This window comes from Lagenorhynchus albirostris, chromosome 8 (genome assembly GCF_949774975.1).
Source record: "Lagenorhynchus albirostris chromosome 8, mLagAlb1.1, whole genome shotgun sequence".
In the NCBI taxonomy this organism is placed as follows: domain Eukaryota; kingdom Metazoa; phylum Chordata; class Mammalia; order Artiodactyla; family Delphinidae; genus Lagenorhynchus; species Lagenorhynchus albirostris.
The window spans coordinates 47,828,581-47,845,029 of record NC_083102.1 but is presented as its reverse complement, the minus strand read 5'-3'; the positions used below and the strand labels follow the sequence as shown (position 1 = coordinate 47,845,029).

The 16,449-nt window shown below is 42.0% G+C and overlaps 1 protein-coding gene across 5 annotated transcripts in view; it reads right to left on the bottom strand.

Moving 5' to 3' along the window:
- Positions 1-16,449, bottom strand: part of JAZF1 (JAZF zinc finger 1) — a 339,063-nt gene that overhangs the window by 148,001 nt on the left and 174,613 nt on the right. For all 5 annotated transcript variants that reach the window (XR_009541967.1, XM_060156948.1, XM_060156950.1 and 2 more), the window contains exon 2: positions 3,607-3,679. Coding sequence is in view for 4 of the 5 variants with exons in the window: in XM_060156948.1 (XP_060012931.1) it covers positions 3,607-3,679 (73 nt within the window). In the remaining variant the exon portion in view is untranslated. The remainder of the gene's footprint in view (positions 1-3,606; positions 3,680-16,449) is intronic.

Below are 16,449 nucleotides of genomic sequence, written 5' to 3'. Positions count from 1 at the left end.
CTCAGCGGCCATGGCTCACGGGCCCAGCCGCTCCGCAGCATGTGGGATCTTCCAGGACCGGGGCACGAACCCGTGTCCCCTGAATCGGCAGGCGGATTCTCAACCACTGCACCACCAGGGAGGCCCTTATTTTTTACAGCTAATATTCTGAGTAGTAATTGAGGGACATTTAGGTTGCTTCCATGGCTTGGCTATTATAAATAGCTCTGCTCTGAGCATTGGGGTGCATGTACCTTTTTGAATTAGAGTTTGAATTAGAGTTTTCTCCAGATATATGCCCAGGAGTGGGATTGCTGGATCATACGGTAACCCTATTTTTAGTTTTTAGGGAACCTCCATACTGTTGTACATAGTGGGTGCATCAATTTACATTCCCACCAACAGGGTAGGAGGGTCCCCTTTTCTCCACACCCTCTCCAGCATTTATTATTTATAGACTTTTCGATGATGGCCACTGTGACCGGTGTGAGGTGATACCTCACTGTAGTTTTGATTTGCATTTCTCTAATAATTAGCGATACTGAGCATCTTTTCATGTGCCTGTTAGCCATCTGTATGTCTTCTTTGGAGAAATGTTTATTTAGATCTTCTGCCCATTTTTTGATTGTGTTGTTTGGATTTTTGATATTAAGCTGTATGAACTGTTTGTATATTTTGGAAATTAATCCCTTGTTGGTCGCATAGTTTGCAAATATTTTCTCCCATTCCATAGGTGGTTGTTTCATTTTATTCGTGGTTTCCTTTGCTGTGCAAAAGGTTTTAAGTTTAATTGGGTCCCATTTGTTTATTTTTGTTTTTATTTCTATTACTCTAGGAGACGGGTCCAAAAAAACATTGCTGCAATTTATGTCAAAGAGTGTTCTGCCTATGTTTTCCTCTAGGAGTTTTAGTGTATCCAGTCCCCTTAAGGCTCCTTTTAGCATTTTTTTCCCCTATGGCCAGACTTGGCTTCCTCCTTGCAGCTCTCCATTGCTCAGCTCTCTTTTCCACCTACCAGGTGTTTATTTATCACCTACACACCAATATCTAGACTGTCTACCATGTGTTCAGTCCTGTTATGTATGCAGCACTGTCCACAGAGGGATCCCGAGTGGGAAGGGCTGTTAGTAACCTGGGCAACCTTCCATACACAGTCCTTCTCTTGACTTAAAGATCAAGAATAAACATCTCAATCCCCTACATACGTCTGCTCCTCTACCAGCTAGGACATGACATGGCGAATTCTTTATTATCTCAGACCTCTAAATACAATATGTCCAGTTCAAGACACATCTTCTCCAGATCTAACTTCCAGCTTACAGCAAATAAAGGACACAGAGGAACCTGCCAAATGGCCTCTTGGAGAAAACCTAAAGGAAACCCAGAAGGCGGATGTATTCTGTGGGACGCTGGCCCACCTCCTCAACAAGTCGCTGTGCCACAGATTAAAAGAAACTTGGGGGGCAAAACATCCAGGTGCAACATGATGTTCTGGATTGGATACTGGGTTGGACGAAGAGCAATAATGGACTTGTTTAGATCACCTGGGGAAACCTGCATATGATAAGGGTATTAGATTAGGTGCAAATGTACTGAAAAAGTAGAGATCAGTGACACAACTGCGCAGGCTGCAAAAGAGTATGTACAGCTTTGGGTTAAAAATTATATTGTTTTGTACGTATGTATATATGTATGTATGTATTTATTAACTAATTATTGAAGTACAGTTGCTATTATATAGTATTTTTTAAAAGTGATCTGAAAAATGTGTGTTAAGGTATTACCAGTAGGGATATCTGGGTGGCGGGAATGTGATGTTTTAATAAAAAACAATTTTTTGGGGATTATATTTTCTAATTTTCTACAATATACGGTTATAATAATAAAAGGTTCTTTTTTTTTAAATGCTCATTTTCTTCCAGAAGACTCATCTCAGAAAGTCCACACCCAGAAGACTCATCTCAGAAAGTCCACACTCACTGATTACACCCTGACTCTCTAGGGTTGAAGCACATCCTACTGCACAGTTTATACTAAACTATCACACTTGATTCAAGTTCTCTGGTGGGTTTTTTGTCTGTGGCCCTTGTCCCTATACTTCAACTTCACTAGAGTCCCAAATCACACCTGGCAGAATATTTCTTTCTTTAGTGAGTGTAATGTCTGTGTAATTAGTAGATCCCTGTTGCCAACATGGCTGACAATACACACAGGAAGAATGAATGTGAAAATCTCACAGACTCTCATTAGAATAAGGCTTAGTAATACACGCGTTTGTATATACATAGGTAACATATTTTACCAAAAATACAATAGCCACACTATTAAAAAGTCCTATTCAATACCATAATTGATCTATAAGACTATTTATCCTATTCCTCAATGTTACTAGGCTAATTCACATACATCTCTTTCACATAATTCTAATGTATACTTAAAGACTTTTCAAAACCTGTGCTAAACTTGGGAAACAACACAGGTTTTGTGAGAAATCCAGATAAGCACATACATCTTTATTTGTATCTGATGTGATTTTGAAGGTGTTCTACTTAAAACAGCCCCCAAATTATGGTTAATGAAAAACTAGATATTTTATCTCGCTTCCAGGAAAGGCTGATAAGTAGGAAACGCAAAGAAGATATGCAAATAGATGTTTATATTAATGAATCCTTTAAAAAACATGCTTCATAAAAGAACTTGAAGCTGAGCACAGTGGCTCCAATGCAACGCCTTCTCTAGACAAGATTTAAGTAAATTTTCTGAAAAGTCATTAAAGTGAAACAGTACAGATAATTCATTCCCAGCTTTCCACCTCAGATCCCGAACCTCAGCTCGGGTACCAAGAAACCAGAAACACTCTTTGCCTTATATAAAAAGGGGACAGTCAATAGAAATTCAAGCACTGAATTACGAGCCGAGAATTTTTCATTCCCATTGAAAACTAGTTTCGCTTTTCCTTTGTCTTTTTCTCATGTGGGGGGGCGGGTGTTTTCCTAACATCAGTTGATTTCAGGTTCTCTTCAAAAATCCCTGTCTCCTTAATTATTTAAGTTGGATGAAACAACAAGTCCTCTTTTAGACCCGATATATTAAGTTCTAAACTGTTCTCTAAGGTCGTGCTCGCACGTTCAGTTTCAGGAAAAACTCGTGTGACTCCACACAGATGGGTCAGTTGAGAATGTTTTTACTAAAAGGTGAACTGCTACTAAGTAACTTTGATATTAAATGATTTCAGTTTGTTATATCCTGATATATTCTGATATTCCAACAATGTTCTGAATTCATAAAGCACCTCTTCACCCCAGGGTTTAAAAGTTTCACTCAAACATAAATCCATTCATCTCCAAACTACCCTATGAAGTCAAAAGAGTATATTCTAACTCTGCACGCAAACTACTTCCAGCATGAGCTTATAAATCAGTCATGTTTCGGCCTTATGAACAGAGAACTACAACCTGCCTCTCCCCATCACAGAAACAAGAAAATTCCATATAGAAGTTGATTTTAAATAATCTCCTATAAATAACTGAAGACTGAAAACATTTTTCCTACCCCGTTAAAAAGATACATTTAAAAAATAAACATGTGGCAGATATGAGGTTGCTATAAATTCTGAAAATGGCTTACCTATTGATGTAACTGAGGGCAACATAGGTTGGCTGCTGTAATTCTTGTTTTTCTAAAACACGTGGATCCGTATCTGAAACAAAAACACAATTATGATTTTTCAGCTTTCACATCAGAAATATATGTGGCTACCTAACCTAAAGTAACAGAGGCTAAATGGAGAAAAAGATTAATTTAGTAGACCACTTTTTAAAGACAACTCAGTCAGCAAAGCACCATCATTTGTTCATTCATAAATAACAAGATATTGCATTACTTTTCAAGAGAATTCCAAACATCAACAGTGATAAAATGTCCATCTGTCACACAAACTCTTGCACAATCGCCCTCATAAATATTGGTTTTCACTGCTTACACTTACAATGTTGGCATGGTTTTTGGTGGTTAATCGGCCTAAGAAAGAAAGGCTCTGTTAATTATGCTCACTTCAATGCTGGAACAAATTAGTTGCCATTGGAAAGCTTCATCAATCTGAAAATCTACTGAGTATTGTTCTTATTCACTGCATACTTTTCTGGGTTTGGATTCACATTCTAGAGGGCAACTCTTGTCCTTCTTAACTGTATGTTTATTATAACTTTTCTAGACTCTCAATCAGAAATTCTCATGCTGGTTCAGAATCCACAAACACCACATTCATCAAAGGGTTTTTCCCCCCTTGAAGAGAGAGAATTCAACACCAGAGCAAACTTCCCTAACAGTGCTTCTCCAACACAGCACCAAAAAATGCACTTGTAACAACTAGAAATATATTCAAACTTCTCATGTAGAGAAATGATTGTGCTAAGTATATGCAAAAACAATGTTTCTATAGTAAGACTATAAAGAAACATGAACACATTTTTGTTTTCTTAGAAAAAGGTTCAGACATTTCACACAGATTTCATTACAACCTCGTTTAAAACCATCTCATTATTAGAACTCTTCCAACTGCACTTGGCAATAACACCTTCTTTGATGTAATGACAGATATTGTTTCAAGCACCTTGGTACAGGAAGTGTTTACTGCCCATGGTGGATGTAAGATACCCATGCTAACTCCAAAGTGCGTTAACAGGTGATGAGGGTAGGGGGTACAGACACAGTGGCATAGAGCACAGGTGGCAAAAAATGACAGCATCAAAATCAATTTACAATGCTTTCCACTCCCAGACTAAAACTGGACAGTAGTGGCGATTTTTTTATTGGTGTTATAGTTAAGAATCTCATGTTCACTTTATTATTTTTCCTATGCCAAGAATTTCAGGGACACACTATTCAGAAATCCTGCTTCCTGGGTCGTTGCCATCGCAAGCCATGAAAGCCAAATTCTGAAACAAGAGACAAAGGTTCTCTGAATGGCTCCATCACATTGGGTCTCGAGGTTTTGGCAGCGCAAGTGAGAACAGATCAGTAACTCAGCATTTCCTCTGCCTCCTATGATGATTACATATGCACCTGAGGCTGTTTGTATTGATAGATCCCTGGCCTCCAGAAACACTGTTTTCTTTGTTCCACCATCTTCCATAACCTAGGCTAGATTTATGCTCACATACCCTCAAATTATGAGTGGTGACATGGACTTCCAGAAGCTTCCAAATGCCTTTCCATAACAACAACAACAAAACCATCTGGAAGCACCTCAGGCAGGATTCTCCTGTTTTTCTAGAATGCAGACCCCGGTAACTGACAAGAAAGTAGAACTTCCAGACACATGTCCACCAGGCCTGAGACATCTCTCTCAGATTAAATATTTCCTTGGGCAACCTTTAGAGCATCCATGAAAGCTTCGTGTTCCTAAAACGAAATTAGGTACTTGGTGCCCACAAATCAGGAGAAGCCTGCACAAGTGCTACCAGAGGAAAAGCATCAGGGCTGGTCGCGAATAGACATCAGTTCCGTCACCTGCTTCCTGGCTGACTGGCGTGCAATGATCATGACTCACCATTTTATGGATTTAATTATACTGTGGAGCACTTCGCATTCAGTAAAAGTATAATAGCCGCCTTCATTATTTCTCCCTCCCTGACCAAAAAGTAACTGTCTGATGCTAAAAACTCTACAGGAGAGGACTGGAGTGACAAGGGCCTCGGGTGTTCACAGCAGGACGATGACGTCCTCCTCATGAAGATGGAACGTCATTAGCAGAATGAACTGGAGAGAGTAACACTGTTCATTGGAAATTACTGACTACAACAAGAAGAACTTCTTTCAGCCATGTGCCACACCACCGAGACAGTTTTTGCACAAGTCGCTACAATAAGAAATGTGATATGAAGTGCAGTGGCCATAGTGCACAATCTCCCAGATATTCCTCTGGCTTGTTTATGGCACTGATCAAAAGGTGAACCTGGAACGTTGGCTACCATTGCCCAGAGATAAAATCCACCTCAGTCAATGGTCTGTGGGATAGAAACGCTTGAATTTTTCATAGCCACATGATATTCCTTAAACTGGCAACTGGCAAGAAAGTAAAGCATCCCATACTGCGGCTACCTACAGCCCCATACAGCAACGCTCTACCACTCTTATATCAAGAAGGGACAGGAAGATGAACCTAAAATTTCTCAGCAGGGCAGGGCACAGCCAAAATAAACCCACTAAGAGTTGACTGTTTTCTGTCTCATATCACCCCTGGCACACTCACAGATTTCAGGCTGACTGAAGATAAAGGGATTCAAATATGAAAATGTATTTTAAGATACCCAAGCAATAAAAATCTATCAATTTCAAAGTTTGTAAAACATAGCACCCTCCACAGTAGACAGCAATGTGCTTCCTCTACCATTCCTAGTTCAGGGTAATAGCTTGAACACACAGTTCTACAGTAAGGACGAGACACAGAGTGGAAGCTTGCTGTAGCTCATCTGGTCCTACTGCCCTGTGGTTTTATAGAGTCAATTAAATGGCAAAAGGCTCAATGTCACAGCACCAGCTCCCATGACTTCTCAAGTAGTTAAGAGAAAAGCCAAGCACACGGCAGAAATAAGGAAAGGACAGTCTTCAGACCCTTCTGGATAGGAACTAGAGTTAAACATGATGAAAGGAGGGCAAACAGCACACCTTGTTCAATCAGGGAGGCCTGTGTTCATCAGCTCTGCTGTCTCTAGTGTTGGGAACCAATGTCCACCAAGTTCCTGGATTTGGGACCTACGTTGAGTCTTTCGTAGCGCTATCTTCAAGCTTCCAGGAAAACTCTATCAAGGTTGTTTGCTGGGTTAACAGAAGCTTAACTGAGGAGCTCATGGGCTCTGGCTGTGCTTCAGCTAGTCTACATCGCTGGGATTTATATGCCTGTATTCATTTCCAATTTAGGAATGTCAGAAACCAGCCATACTACCTCTCAACAAGACTAATGAGACCTCTATCAGCAACGAGCTATTTGAAGGCTGGGAGGCAGCAGTGAGGGGGAGACAGGATATCACGCCGCCCCTGCCCAAGAAGGCCTTCTTCAAATTCTATATCCTCCAAATGCTGGGCTCTTTGCTCTGTGTGGAGGGCAACAGTGGGAGGCCTGAGATGACGTGAGTGGGAAGGCAGCCCCGGAAGATCCTGGAGAGGAAAAGGCCCACCCAGCCAGATGAGGGATACTGAAAGTCTGGGATGGAAACACCACTTTTCTGTGGACTCACTTGGTAATAATTAATGGGCACAGTCTGTTCTCAGTCTTCCCCCCAACAGCTGAACTCACAAAATCACAGAGTTTTAGTTTATTCAGCAGAGCCTTCCACAACTTCCCTGGCTGAGCGCGTGCATCCCTCCTCCCTTCTCTGCATCGCCTCATCCCCAGCACTGTCCCCGCACTTGTGTCACCATAGAGGCAGACGCTGGGCACATCCTTTCCCCTTCCCACATTTCTCAGAGGTGAATCATCTCAATTTCTTTCCTCTCTCCAGCACTCAGCTCAGGGGCAGGCACGTAGGAAATGCACTGTCATTATTAAATGGATACACTAATTTTATGATGAGAAAATGGAAGATTTGGGGTCAAACATGGCAGATTGATCAAAGGCGTTTTTTTCCTTCACCATCCAAGGCCCCACGAAAGGAAGAAATAAAGGAAGGAAAATCTCTCCAGGGATAGAAAAAAAGGGGAGACAAGTGGTTTGGACCAGTGTTTTGGAAGATGGAAAATTCATACAGGAGTGACAAGTGACTCAGAAGAGTAGAGGAAGCTATAGTCTCAAGTGCCTGCAGTGGGGGAGATGCACGGGCCGGGAGGGGAACCCAGTGGGTTCCCCTCCTGGCCCATGCTTCTAGCCCCGAGAGGCCCTGGACTTGGAGGGGCCAGGTGTTGCAAAAGGCAAGGAAGGGAAGATTCAGGGCTGAAAACAGGAGAATTGTTTAAAAGGTTGATTATCTAGAGACACTGAACCAGGAAACCAAGCACAGCGAAGATAGAGGGGGAGTGGGGAGAACACATGGCTGAAAACAAGGGGATTAGAGTGGAAATATACCTACTTCACTGTCCCAAGAACACTGGCAGGCAGGCGGGAGGATTCCTCTCTGATTAAGCTAAGTGGGCGCAGAGACGAGATCACCAGATGCCGACATCTGGCAATTCCTTGATTAAGTGATTTCCCTGCAGATAAGTCTATGGTCAACGAGCTCCATCCATGCCTCTATCCAGAGCCTCCCATCAGGTTTTTATTGCCTCAGTGTCTTAAATAGGAGCCAAGAACAGTCAAGGGGTGACCATTAGACATTTGAGGGAAAGTCTTGAACGTGAAAGGAAGATATACCAAAACAAATAAATGGTGGGAGACAGGAGCAAAGGAGCAGACAAATCGAGGCTTTGAAAGTTAAGTGACATGCCTATTTACACACACCCAGTTAACAGCAGGGCTAGGACCAGAAGCCCTGCGTCCTGAGTCCCATTAGGCCAGCATTTTGACCATTTAATGCGCATCCTCTGAAGTCAACTCATTGCTACCAACCAGTTGCAACACTGGCCTCCATACAATCTTTATAGCTTTCTTAAAAGCCCAGCAAAGTTCTGTTGCAACTTTCACTCCACTTTTAGGACTGAGTTTTGATGAACTGACAACTTTTAATTCACAGTTAGTTTACTTCAGCTGCTGAAATAAATATTTCTTGCCAGCAATGGTCCTTTCAAAAATAAAAATAAAAAATCCTACAATTGCACATAACTGGCCTTTGAATGGATCAACTTTTCCTTCGTTTATAGACACGTCATTTGAAACTTTTCCCAAGCCATAATTTCCATTACAGGGCAGTCAGTGCAAATTACAGTGAGATTCTTGCCTTTCCAAATTCAATGTGAAATCCAGATGCAGTTAAGTGGTGCTGTAAACTTTATGAGTTAAGTATCTAAAAGTCGGGGACATTGTGCAGTACAATAACGCCATCTATTAGGAAAGCATTTATGTTCCCATTTGCAGCCTGAGTTTTCCTCCACAAGTGAATGAATAAACGTTATTCAACCAAGAACCGTTTGGACAATGTTCTAGGAGGCTGATTTATAAACAAACACAGCATACTGCAGCCTTTTCAGTTTCCGGCATGACCAGAGGGTTAAAGTTATTAGAAATAGACAGTTCTGACCAGGATGCTTTCTAACTCTTCACTAACCCATCAAACTCCTAGGGTCATTGATGACTGCTTGAGAGTGGTAGCTATTTTTCCCCAAGTATAAGATGTGTAGCCTTATATGTATGACACTCTCAGTCTGCACTCTTCAGCCAAATTCTCTACCTTGTTACCTGGGACAAGAGAGACTGTCAGAGTCCATCGTGGCTGCCTGGTATGCTTGTGCAGTGCACAACCTGTACATCTGTATATAGTGACCCTGAAGACTGGGGTGCTGGGGTTACACAACAATAAAATTCTTCCAAACAGGAATAAGGCCAAAACTTAGTCCCATTTGATCTTACAGGCATTTGTACATGTACACACAAATGGACGTGTCTGCTTTCCCCAGAAATGAACCTGATGATGGATCCAAGTAGCATGTGATACAAAAGACCGTAAAGGAGCTTCTATGTCACCGCTGCCCATGGGAAGAGCCTAAAAGCACGTATCTGGAAGAAAAGAGAGCTGCTGGTGGGTGAAGGTAAGTGACAAAAGAGAAGGCAGGGAAAATGAGGCTCTCGACATCCTCTCTGCAAGGATGGAAGGGCAATGGCTGTTCATGAAAAGAGACCTTCAACTCCTTCTGCCTAAAATTGTTTGCCCAAGGAAATTCTACCCATCTTCCAAGGCGCTGGCCTATGCACTACCTCTACCATGTGTTATGCTACACATTTGCCAATCTGTCTTAACACCCCACCAAAATGGAAGCTCCTTAAGGGACCAGATTTTAGAAGCCACAAACCCTAAGTCCAGTGCTTCGTAAATAATCAGTGAACATATGCTGAACAAATAAATGAATGCCCTAGGCATGCATAACACAAAAGACATAAAGATAGGCATTCAGCTCAGACTCTTCAACTAGGAGAGTCAGACGGACAGGAGAGGAAAACAGACCCAAGTGTAAGTGACTGCCAGTACAGAGACACTTATAAGAAAAATATATACCAGTAAGCACAGATGTGCAGAAGGATAGAAAATGATGCAAAATTCAGAATAACGAGAGAGAGGGGCAGAAAGGGCTAATCTGGGAAGGATTTACTGATGAATAGGAACTGAGTTGGGTTTTGAAGGAAGGGACTTAGGCATAGGCAGTGGTTCATAGGTGAGGTTAGGGATCTGAAAATGGCATGAAGTTTGAAACAGAAAGCGCAGGTGAGAAGTCTGTGGGGAAACGTGGGCTGCAGAGCCGATATTCATTAGTTATAAAATATTTATAGAGATACTTTAAAACAGTTGCTCTGAACTGTGGGCGATTTTGCCCCCCACCCCCAGCCCATCAGGATGTTTGCCAATATCTAGAGACAACTGGGGTGTGAGGATGCTACTGGCATCTAGTGGGTAGAGGCCAGGGATGCTGCTACACATCCTACAGTGCACACACAGGACAGCACCCCCCAGCCCCAACAAAAGAACTACTTGGCCGAAGATGCCAATGATGCAGATGTTGAGAAACCCTGTGTTAGAGCTCTATGAATATCACGAGGATGGAGCTATTGCTTCTAGATGATAATCTCTGTTATTTTCCGTGGTCTAAATCAAACAGCTGGTTAGGAGGCTACAGAAGATACAAGACGTTGTTTGGACTTACAAGAGCTCAGACTTTCTTCATGGAGACAAAGATACTGAGTTCATTTCAAGAAAGACACACTGCACTCTTGTCATGCACTAGTTGCAAAAGGGAAATTCTAAGTCAGCAGATTCACAACTGAGCGAGAAAGACAACACAAGTCACAGTTAACAATAATCCAAGACAGACAGATCTGTGCCAACCTAGAGGACTACACTAGCTGCTGTAGAAACAAAACAGGATTCTCTGGGCGAATCAGAGAAACTTCTTGAAAGGAAATTTTACATGAGCTTTGAACTAAATCTCTAGTCAGAAAAGGTGAGAAAACAGTGAATCAGAATAGAAAACGGTCTGAGCATGAGCAGAGACAGGGGCAAGAAAGCCAGTGTGGCTGGAACTCTGCACGAAGAGTCCCACAATGCAGAGCAGGCCCACGTGCTGGAAGGCTTGAAATGTTCTCCAAGAGTTTGGACTTAACTCCATGAACAATGGAGAGCCTCAGAAGGAGTAAACTGATACGGTCCATGTTTTAGAAAAATAACTGGTGGTGGTGGGGAGAATGGTGGGAAAAAGCTGGAATAAAGAAATATAAGGGGAAAAAAAAGAAATATAAGATTTGGTGAAAGTAGAAATGGAAATACACTGTTTTTCTTGTGTTACAGATCTGAGGGCCTCATTACCAAAAGTAAGGAAGACACTAGAAAGTGAAAAGGGTTTGACAGGCAAGAAAAGGAGGTCTGCTTCTGATGTGTGGTAAGACATTTTGCAGAACCAAGAAGACTCAAAGGAAGAAGAGATAAAGGACTCAGGACACAGATAGGGACTGCAGCGCTGTAGATTCCCACCATAATGCCACGTTCCAGCAGGCACTGGAACCAGACCATGTCCCTCACAACAAAACGACGATACAGCAAAAACCCGACCACTCTGAGTCAACACTTGGTTATCATATAACTCAGCCAATTCATTAGGAAGTACTGACTGAGGACCTAGTAGGCCTAATAAAATCCCAGCAGGGATAAAGAAAAGCCAGAGGTTGTACTGCATTTGAAACCAAGTAATAGGCAAATTTCACAAGGGAGTGAATATAAAAGATTGGGACAAAAAGAGAACTGAGTCAAAACGGACCCCGAGTTTAGTGTTTTAACTGATTTGGTACCCAAGACTCTAAGGCTCACTGCTGTAATCACCCTCCCATTGGAATCCCTGCTCCCACTTCTTGGTGATGCTAAGGATTAAATGCAACTCCACACCAGTCAAACTGCCTCTGTTCCATACTAGCTGTATGACTTCTTTACGTCTTAGTTTTTTTTTCATCTGTAAAATTCTGATAAGGATAGTACTTTTGAGTGAGCACTGAAATGAGGATTAAATAAGCAATGTGTTAGGTGTGGCTACTAGTCGGTTCTTTAGCCCGTAGAATGTTTTGAAATCAAACTCTGTACTGTTGTGGATTATCTCCATTTTATAGTCAGTGGCATAATGATGCATAGATGATCTAAGAACTCATCATTCACATAATGTAGTGAGATTGCTGGCTACCATTGGGTAGTCATTTTCCCCTTCTTCCCCCATAATGCTTAGGAATATGGCTGTCTGGTATAAAGACTACATTTCCCAGCATTCCTTGAGCCAGGTGTAGCCCTGTGAAGAAGGCCTGGCCAATAGGATGTAAGGCTTCTGGGAAGCCTCTTTAAAGTCATGTGCCTTTGCTTGTGGTTATTTTTCCCTCCTGCATCTACTTTGGATATGATATAATCTACAGAAGTCATACATGGTTGAGCAACACGATAGAAGCCTGAATCCCTGATCCCATGAAGACCCACACCACTCTGAACCTGAACACCTCCAGACTTCTTGAAAGTGAAAGAAATAAACTCTTCCACTTAAGGCATGTGTTATGTAGGGTTTTTCAGTTGCATGAAACCAAACCAGATCTTAACAGACACATGAAACAACTGGAATGCTGGTTTATTTTGTTGGACTCAAAGTTCTAATCTGATGTCTTGTTTTGTTTTTTCAGATTCTTAAAAAAATTCTCTTTAACAATTTAATATGCCAGCTCATGGAAAGAAAATAAGAGTAAAATCACACGCACATCACCACACCATCTGTGGATCACTCTTAACCTGGGATAATTAAAGAATGGGAGAAAGAGGAGGAGGAAACCATCGTGTCAGATCATGGCTCCTTTGGTGGCTTTAGGACTTTCTCTAGAATTGGTTATTAACAGGCAATAATGAAGCAAATTGCACATGCATATTACTTCTGAGTTATGAACAATGCAACCAGCAGTAACCTTTGAAGCTGTCAGGATCTTTTCAGGCAAGCAATTAAAGTGAAAAATGAGAGTGTGCACAACTTCCATCACCCAGTACTACATGTAATAACACCACCTACAACACTGACATAAGAGTGGGACTCAGTCTGAATATTTATTAATGCAGATCTGTTCCCATTTGTTCCTCTTTTTTTCCCTGTAACCCATTCCACCCCCACCTGCCAAATTTTTTTTTTTCTTTAAAGGGCAGCTCTGACACCATGGATTTCATTCACCTGAAACCTCCATGCAGTGTGACATCTCTCCAATCTTCACCTAAAGAAATTTCCTTTGCTATCCCTTGACCAAAATATAAATTTAGGGCAAGCTTGGATTCTAGAGAAGAAAAAGTGGATATGGAAGTAAGCCCCAATCAGGACAACACAAAATCAAGATTAAAATAATTAACATACAGGAGGCCAAATATATGTCAAGTACTGTGTGCTAGGCACTGAAGGCCCCTCCCCCATCCTTCAAAGGTCCCAGTTCTCAAGTAGTCCAGACTCTGGAGGATCTGACTTACAGTGATCTGTAATAAAAATGATCTGGTGTAAAAAATATCTGATTTTCTGCCAAAGTGTAGATATCACTCCTTGCTTGCATATGTTTTGTGATTTAAGTACTTGGAAAGACTTAAAGAAATGGCAGGAATAGACACAGAGGTAAGCCACTTGCAACAGGCCTTTCCAAGCAGAGAAGAAACCCGTGTTCTGAGTTCGAAGACGTGAGGCCAATGGGTCCTATAAGCAAGTTTGTCTCATTTGGTTTCAGTCATTTCTATGCCGCCAAATACCTAGAGACCAGCGCTTCTCAACCAGAACTGCTCACTAGTATCACCTGGGTAGCTGTAAAAAAATTCTGAGGCCTAAGACCCATCTCCAAAGATTCTAACATGCAACCAGAAGAGGGATGAAGATCTGCTTCGGAAAGTCATTAAACCAGTTTGCATTTTTCCCCAAGCTAAAAAGACAATTGTAAAACCGGAAATGATTTATTGAAAGTCATTTAAAAGCTTTATAAATAAATCCAACATCTAGTAAAACCTCTGAATTCAGACTTCACTTGAGGCTCAGGTCTTCACCACCCCCATCCCCCCACCCCAGCTTTTTGCTTTCTATAGAGAAAGTGCTAAGCTTAATGACTATGTAGACCATTAGTGTCTTCATGTATCTTTAAAAGCAAATCACAAACAACCAAATACCAGCGACCCTTGAATCGTGCGCAATTTTCATCCACTCATCCACTCAGTAAGGGTGCTCTGACAAAGACCTCTTACTGGGACATGCCCCCCCCCCCGCCCCCGCCAACCTTTTCCTTTTGGTCACCGATTTTCTTCACAGTATGTCCCTAAAATGGTAAGACTGCATCCCTCGAAGTCTTCCATGGCTCAGAATTTTCTGTCATTCAGATTGGCCCCAACCAGTGTGGTTTTCCTTGCTGTTATTATTCACCTCACTTAGAAATCAGCTCATAACCAAGCATATTCATTTTGCATTTTGGAAGCCAGTTAAGGATTTGGCAAAAGGAATCACCCTCATTACTTCTTGCCTCCCAGGGAGGCAGAATCATTGCTTTAAAAAGAAAAAAGAAATAGCTGAACATCTGGAAGTGGAGTGACCTGACTGTTCTGCCTAAGAGCCATCAAACACAAGGGCACAAATCAGTTCGCTGGGGTGGAGGGCTGATACGCAAAGCTCTGCCTGGCGGGCTCTGGGATGCCTCATGGCATCACCGTGCCCAGATAGCATGCGGGAACAGGGTGTGCAGGCTCATGGGCCACAAAGGTTATGCAGTTTTCGGGGATTTATTCCTCCCCGTTCTGTGTGGGTTGTGCACTCATTCTACTTGCTAATGAGGAGGGTCACATGCTGGGCTGTCCTCAGATCACTCTTGCTGATGGTGTGAATTTGGGCGTCTGGGAAGGCCCTGGCACCTGGCAGATGGCTCCTGGCATTCTTGGCTTCTATGGGAGAACTTCTGGGAAGCAACTCTAGACTTTCTGGGTTTGGTTTTTTTTTTCTCTCCAAGGCTTTAATTTCTTTAGACAGGCAATATAATATTCATGGGCACAGTCTGCTACTTAACTCTGTGACTTGAGTTTCTCAGCCTAAGTCTCAGTTTTCTGATATAAAAGACAGTGATTCACAGTTCCTACACATTATGAGGTTATTATGAGGATTAAAAGAGACAAGCCATACAGAGCGTAGTGGCTGATACATGAAATACTTAATAAATCATACCTGTTATTATTACTGTAGGTAGTCAGGTCTGAAAGCATTTACTGTTTACATTGTCAGACCACATTTGTGAACAATCAACTGTTCTTAAGTAGCAATGATAACTGACAACAAAAATAGAATTACCATTACTAAGTGCCTACTATGAGGCTATGCAGAATAAGCTGCTTTCTATGTGTAATCCTCATGAAAACCCTGCAGGGGAGGTACCTCCCCCATCCCTTTCTCAAAGGAAAACGTAAGGCTCAGAAAAGGTCCAGATCACACAGCTCGGAGATAAGACCTCAGATCCAGGTATGACTTCCAAGTGCAGCTATTTGACCCTGACCACCACCTAGTTCTGCCACACTATTCAATAGCAATGCTCTCAAACTAAATGGCCAACTGGCCTGTTCTTGATTTTTTTTCTCACTAAAACACTGCTTCGTGGATAAAGCACTGGAATGCTTTGGAAGCACTGGGACAGAAAACACGGACAAATTCTGATGAAAACCAGAACCTGGGACACAGGCTTAAACGGTTATTTATCTGCATCTCCTAGTCAGTTTCTCCTCTGGGTGAGTGATCTAAAAGAACACCAGATCTGGATCCAGAAGATATGGGTTCTAGTCCTCGTACTAACTAGTTGCAACTTATAGCTTTAAGCACGTTAGTTTCCTTACCTATGAAATGACCATAACGATAGTGCACACCACCCCACAAGCCTGAGATGAGAATCACCTTTGAACTGAGCGATTCCAGTATAAACTCTAAGGCCCCACCTTCGGCTGCCAACCTAAAGTGGCCTTGGAGTTATTATCCCTCCAACAGGAGCAGCCCAGTGCAGCCACATTAGCTACTTGTTAGTCTCCTGAACAAACACTGTGTGGGGAAGGGAAAGATTAAACTATACACTGAAATAGTGACCTGAGTTACGGGTACAGAGGGCTTAGACTTCATCTTCCTTCATCCCTGAAGCTTAGAGAGCACATGCATATGCACTGGTGTTACTTTTCTCCTGCAAGAGTAAGGACCTTCATCAGAAAGCTCTCCAATTCCTCTTCCAAAGAGTCATGTGTCTTGCCAGTGGAGACAGAAAACTTTCTGGCTAGTTTTCAGCTGAGTTTATTAAGCCATTCTGACTAACTAAAAACAGTGTGATCAATTAAC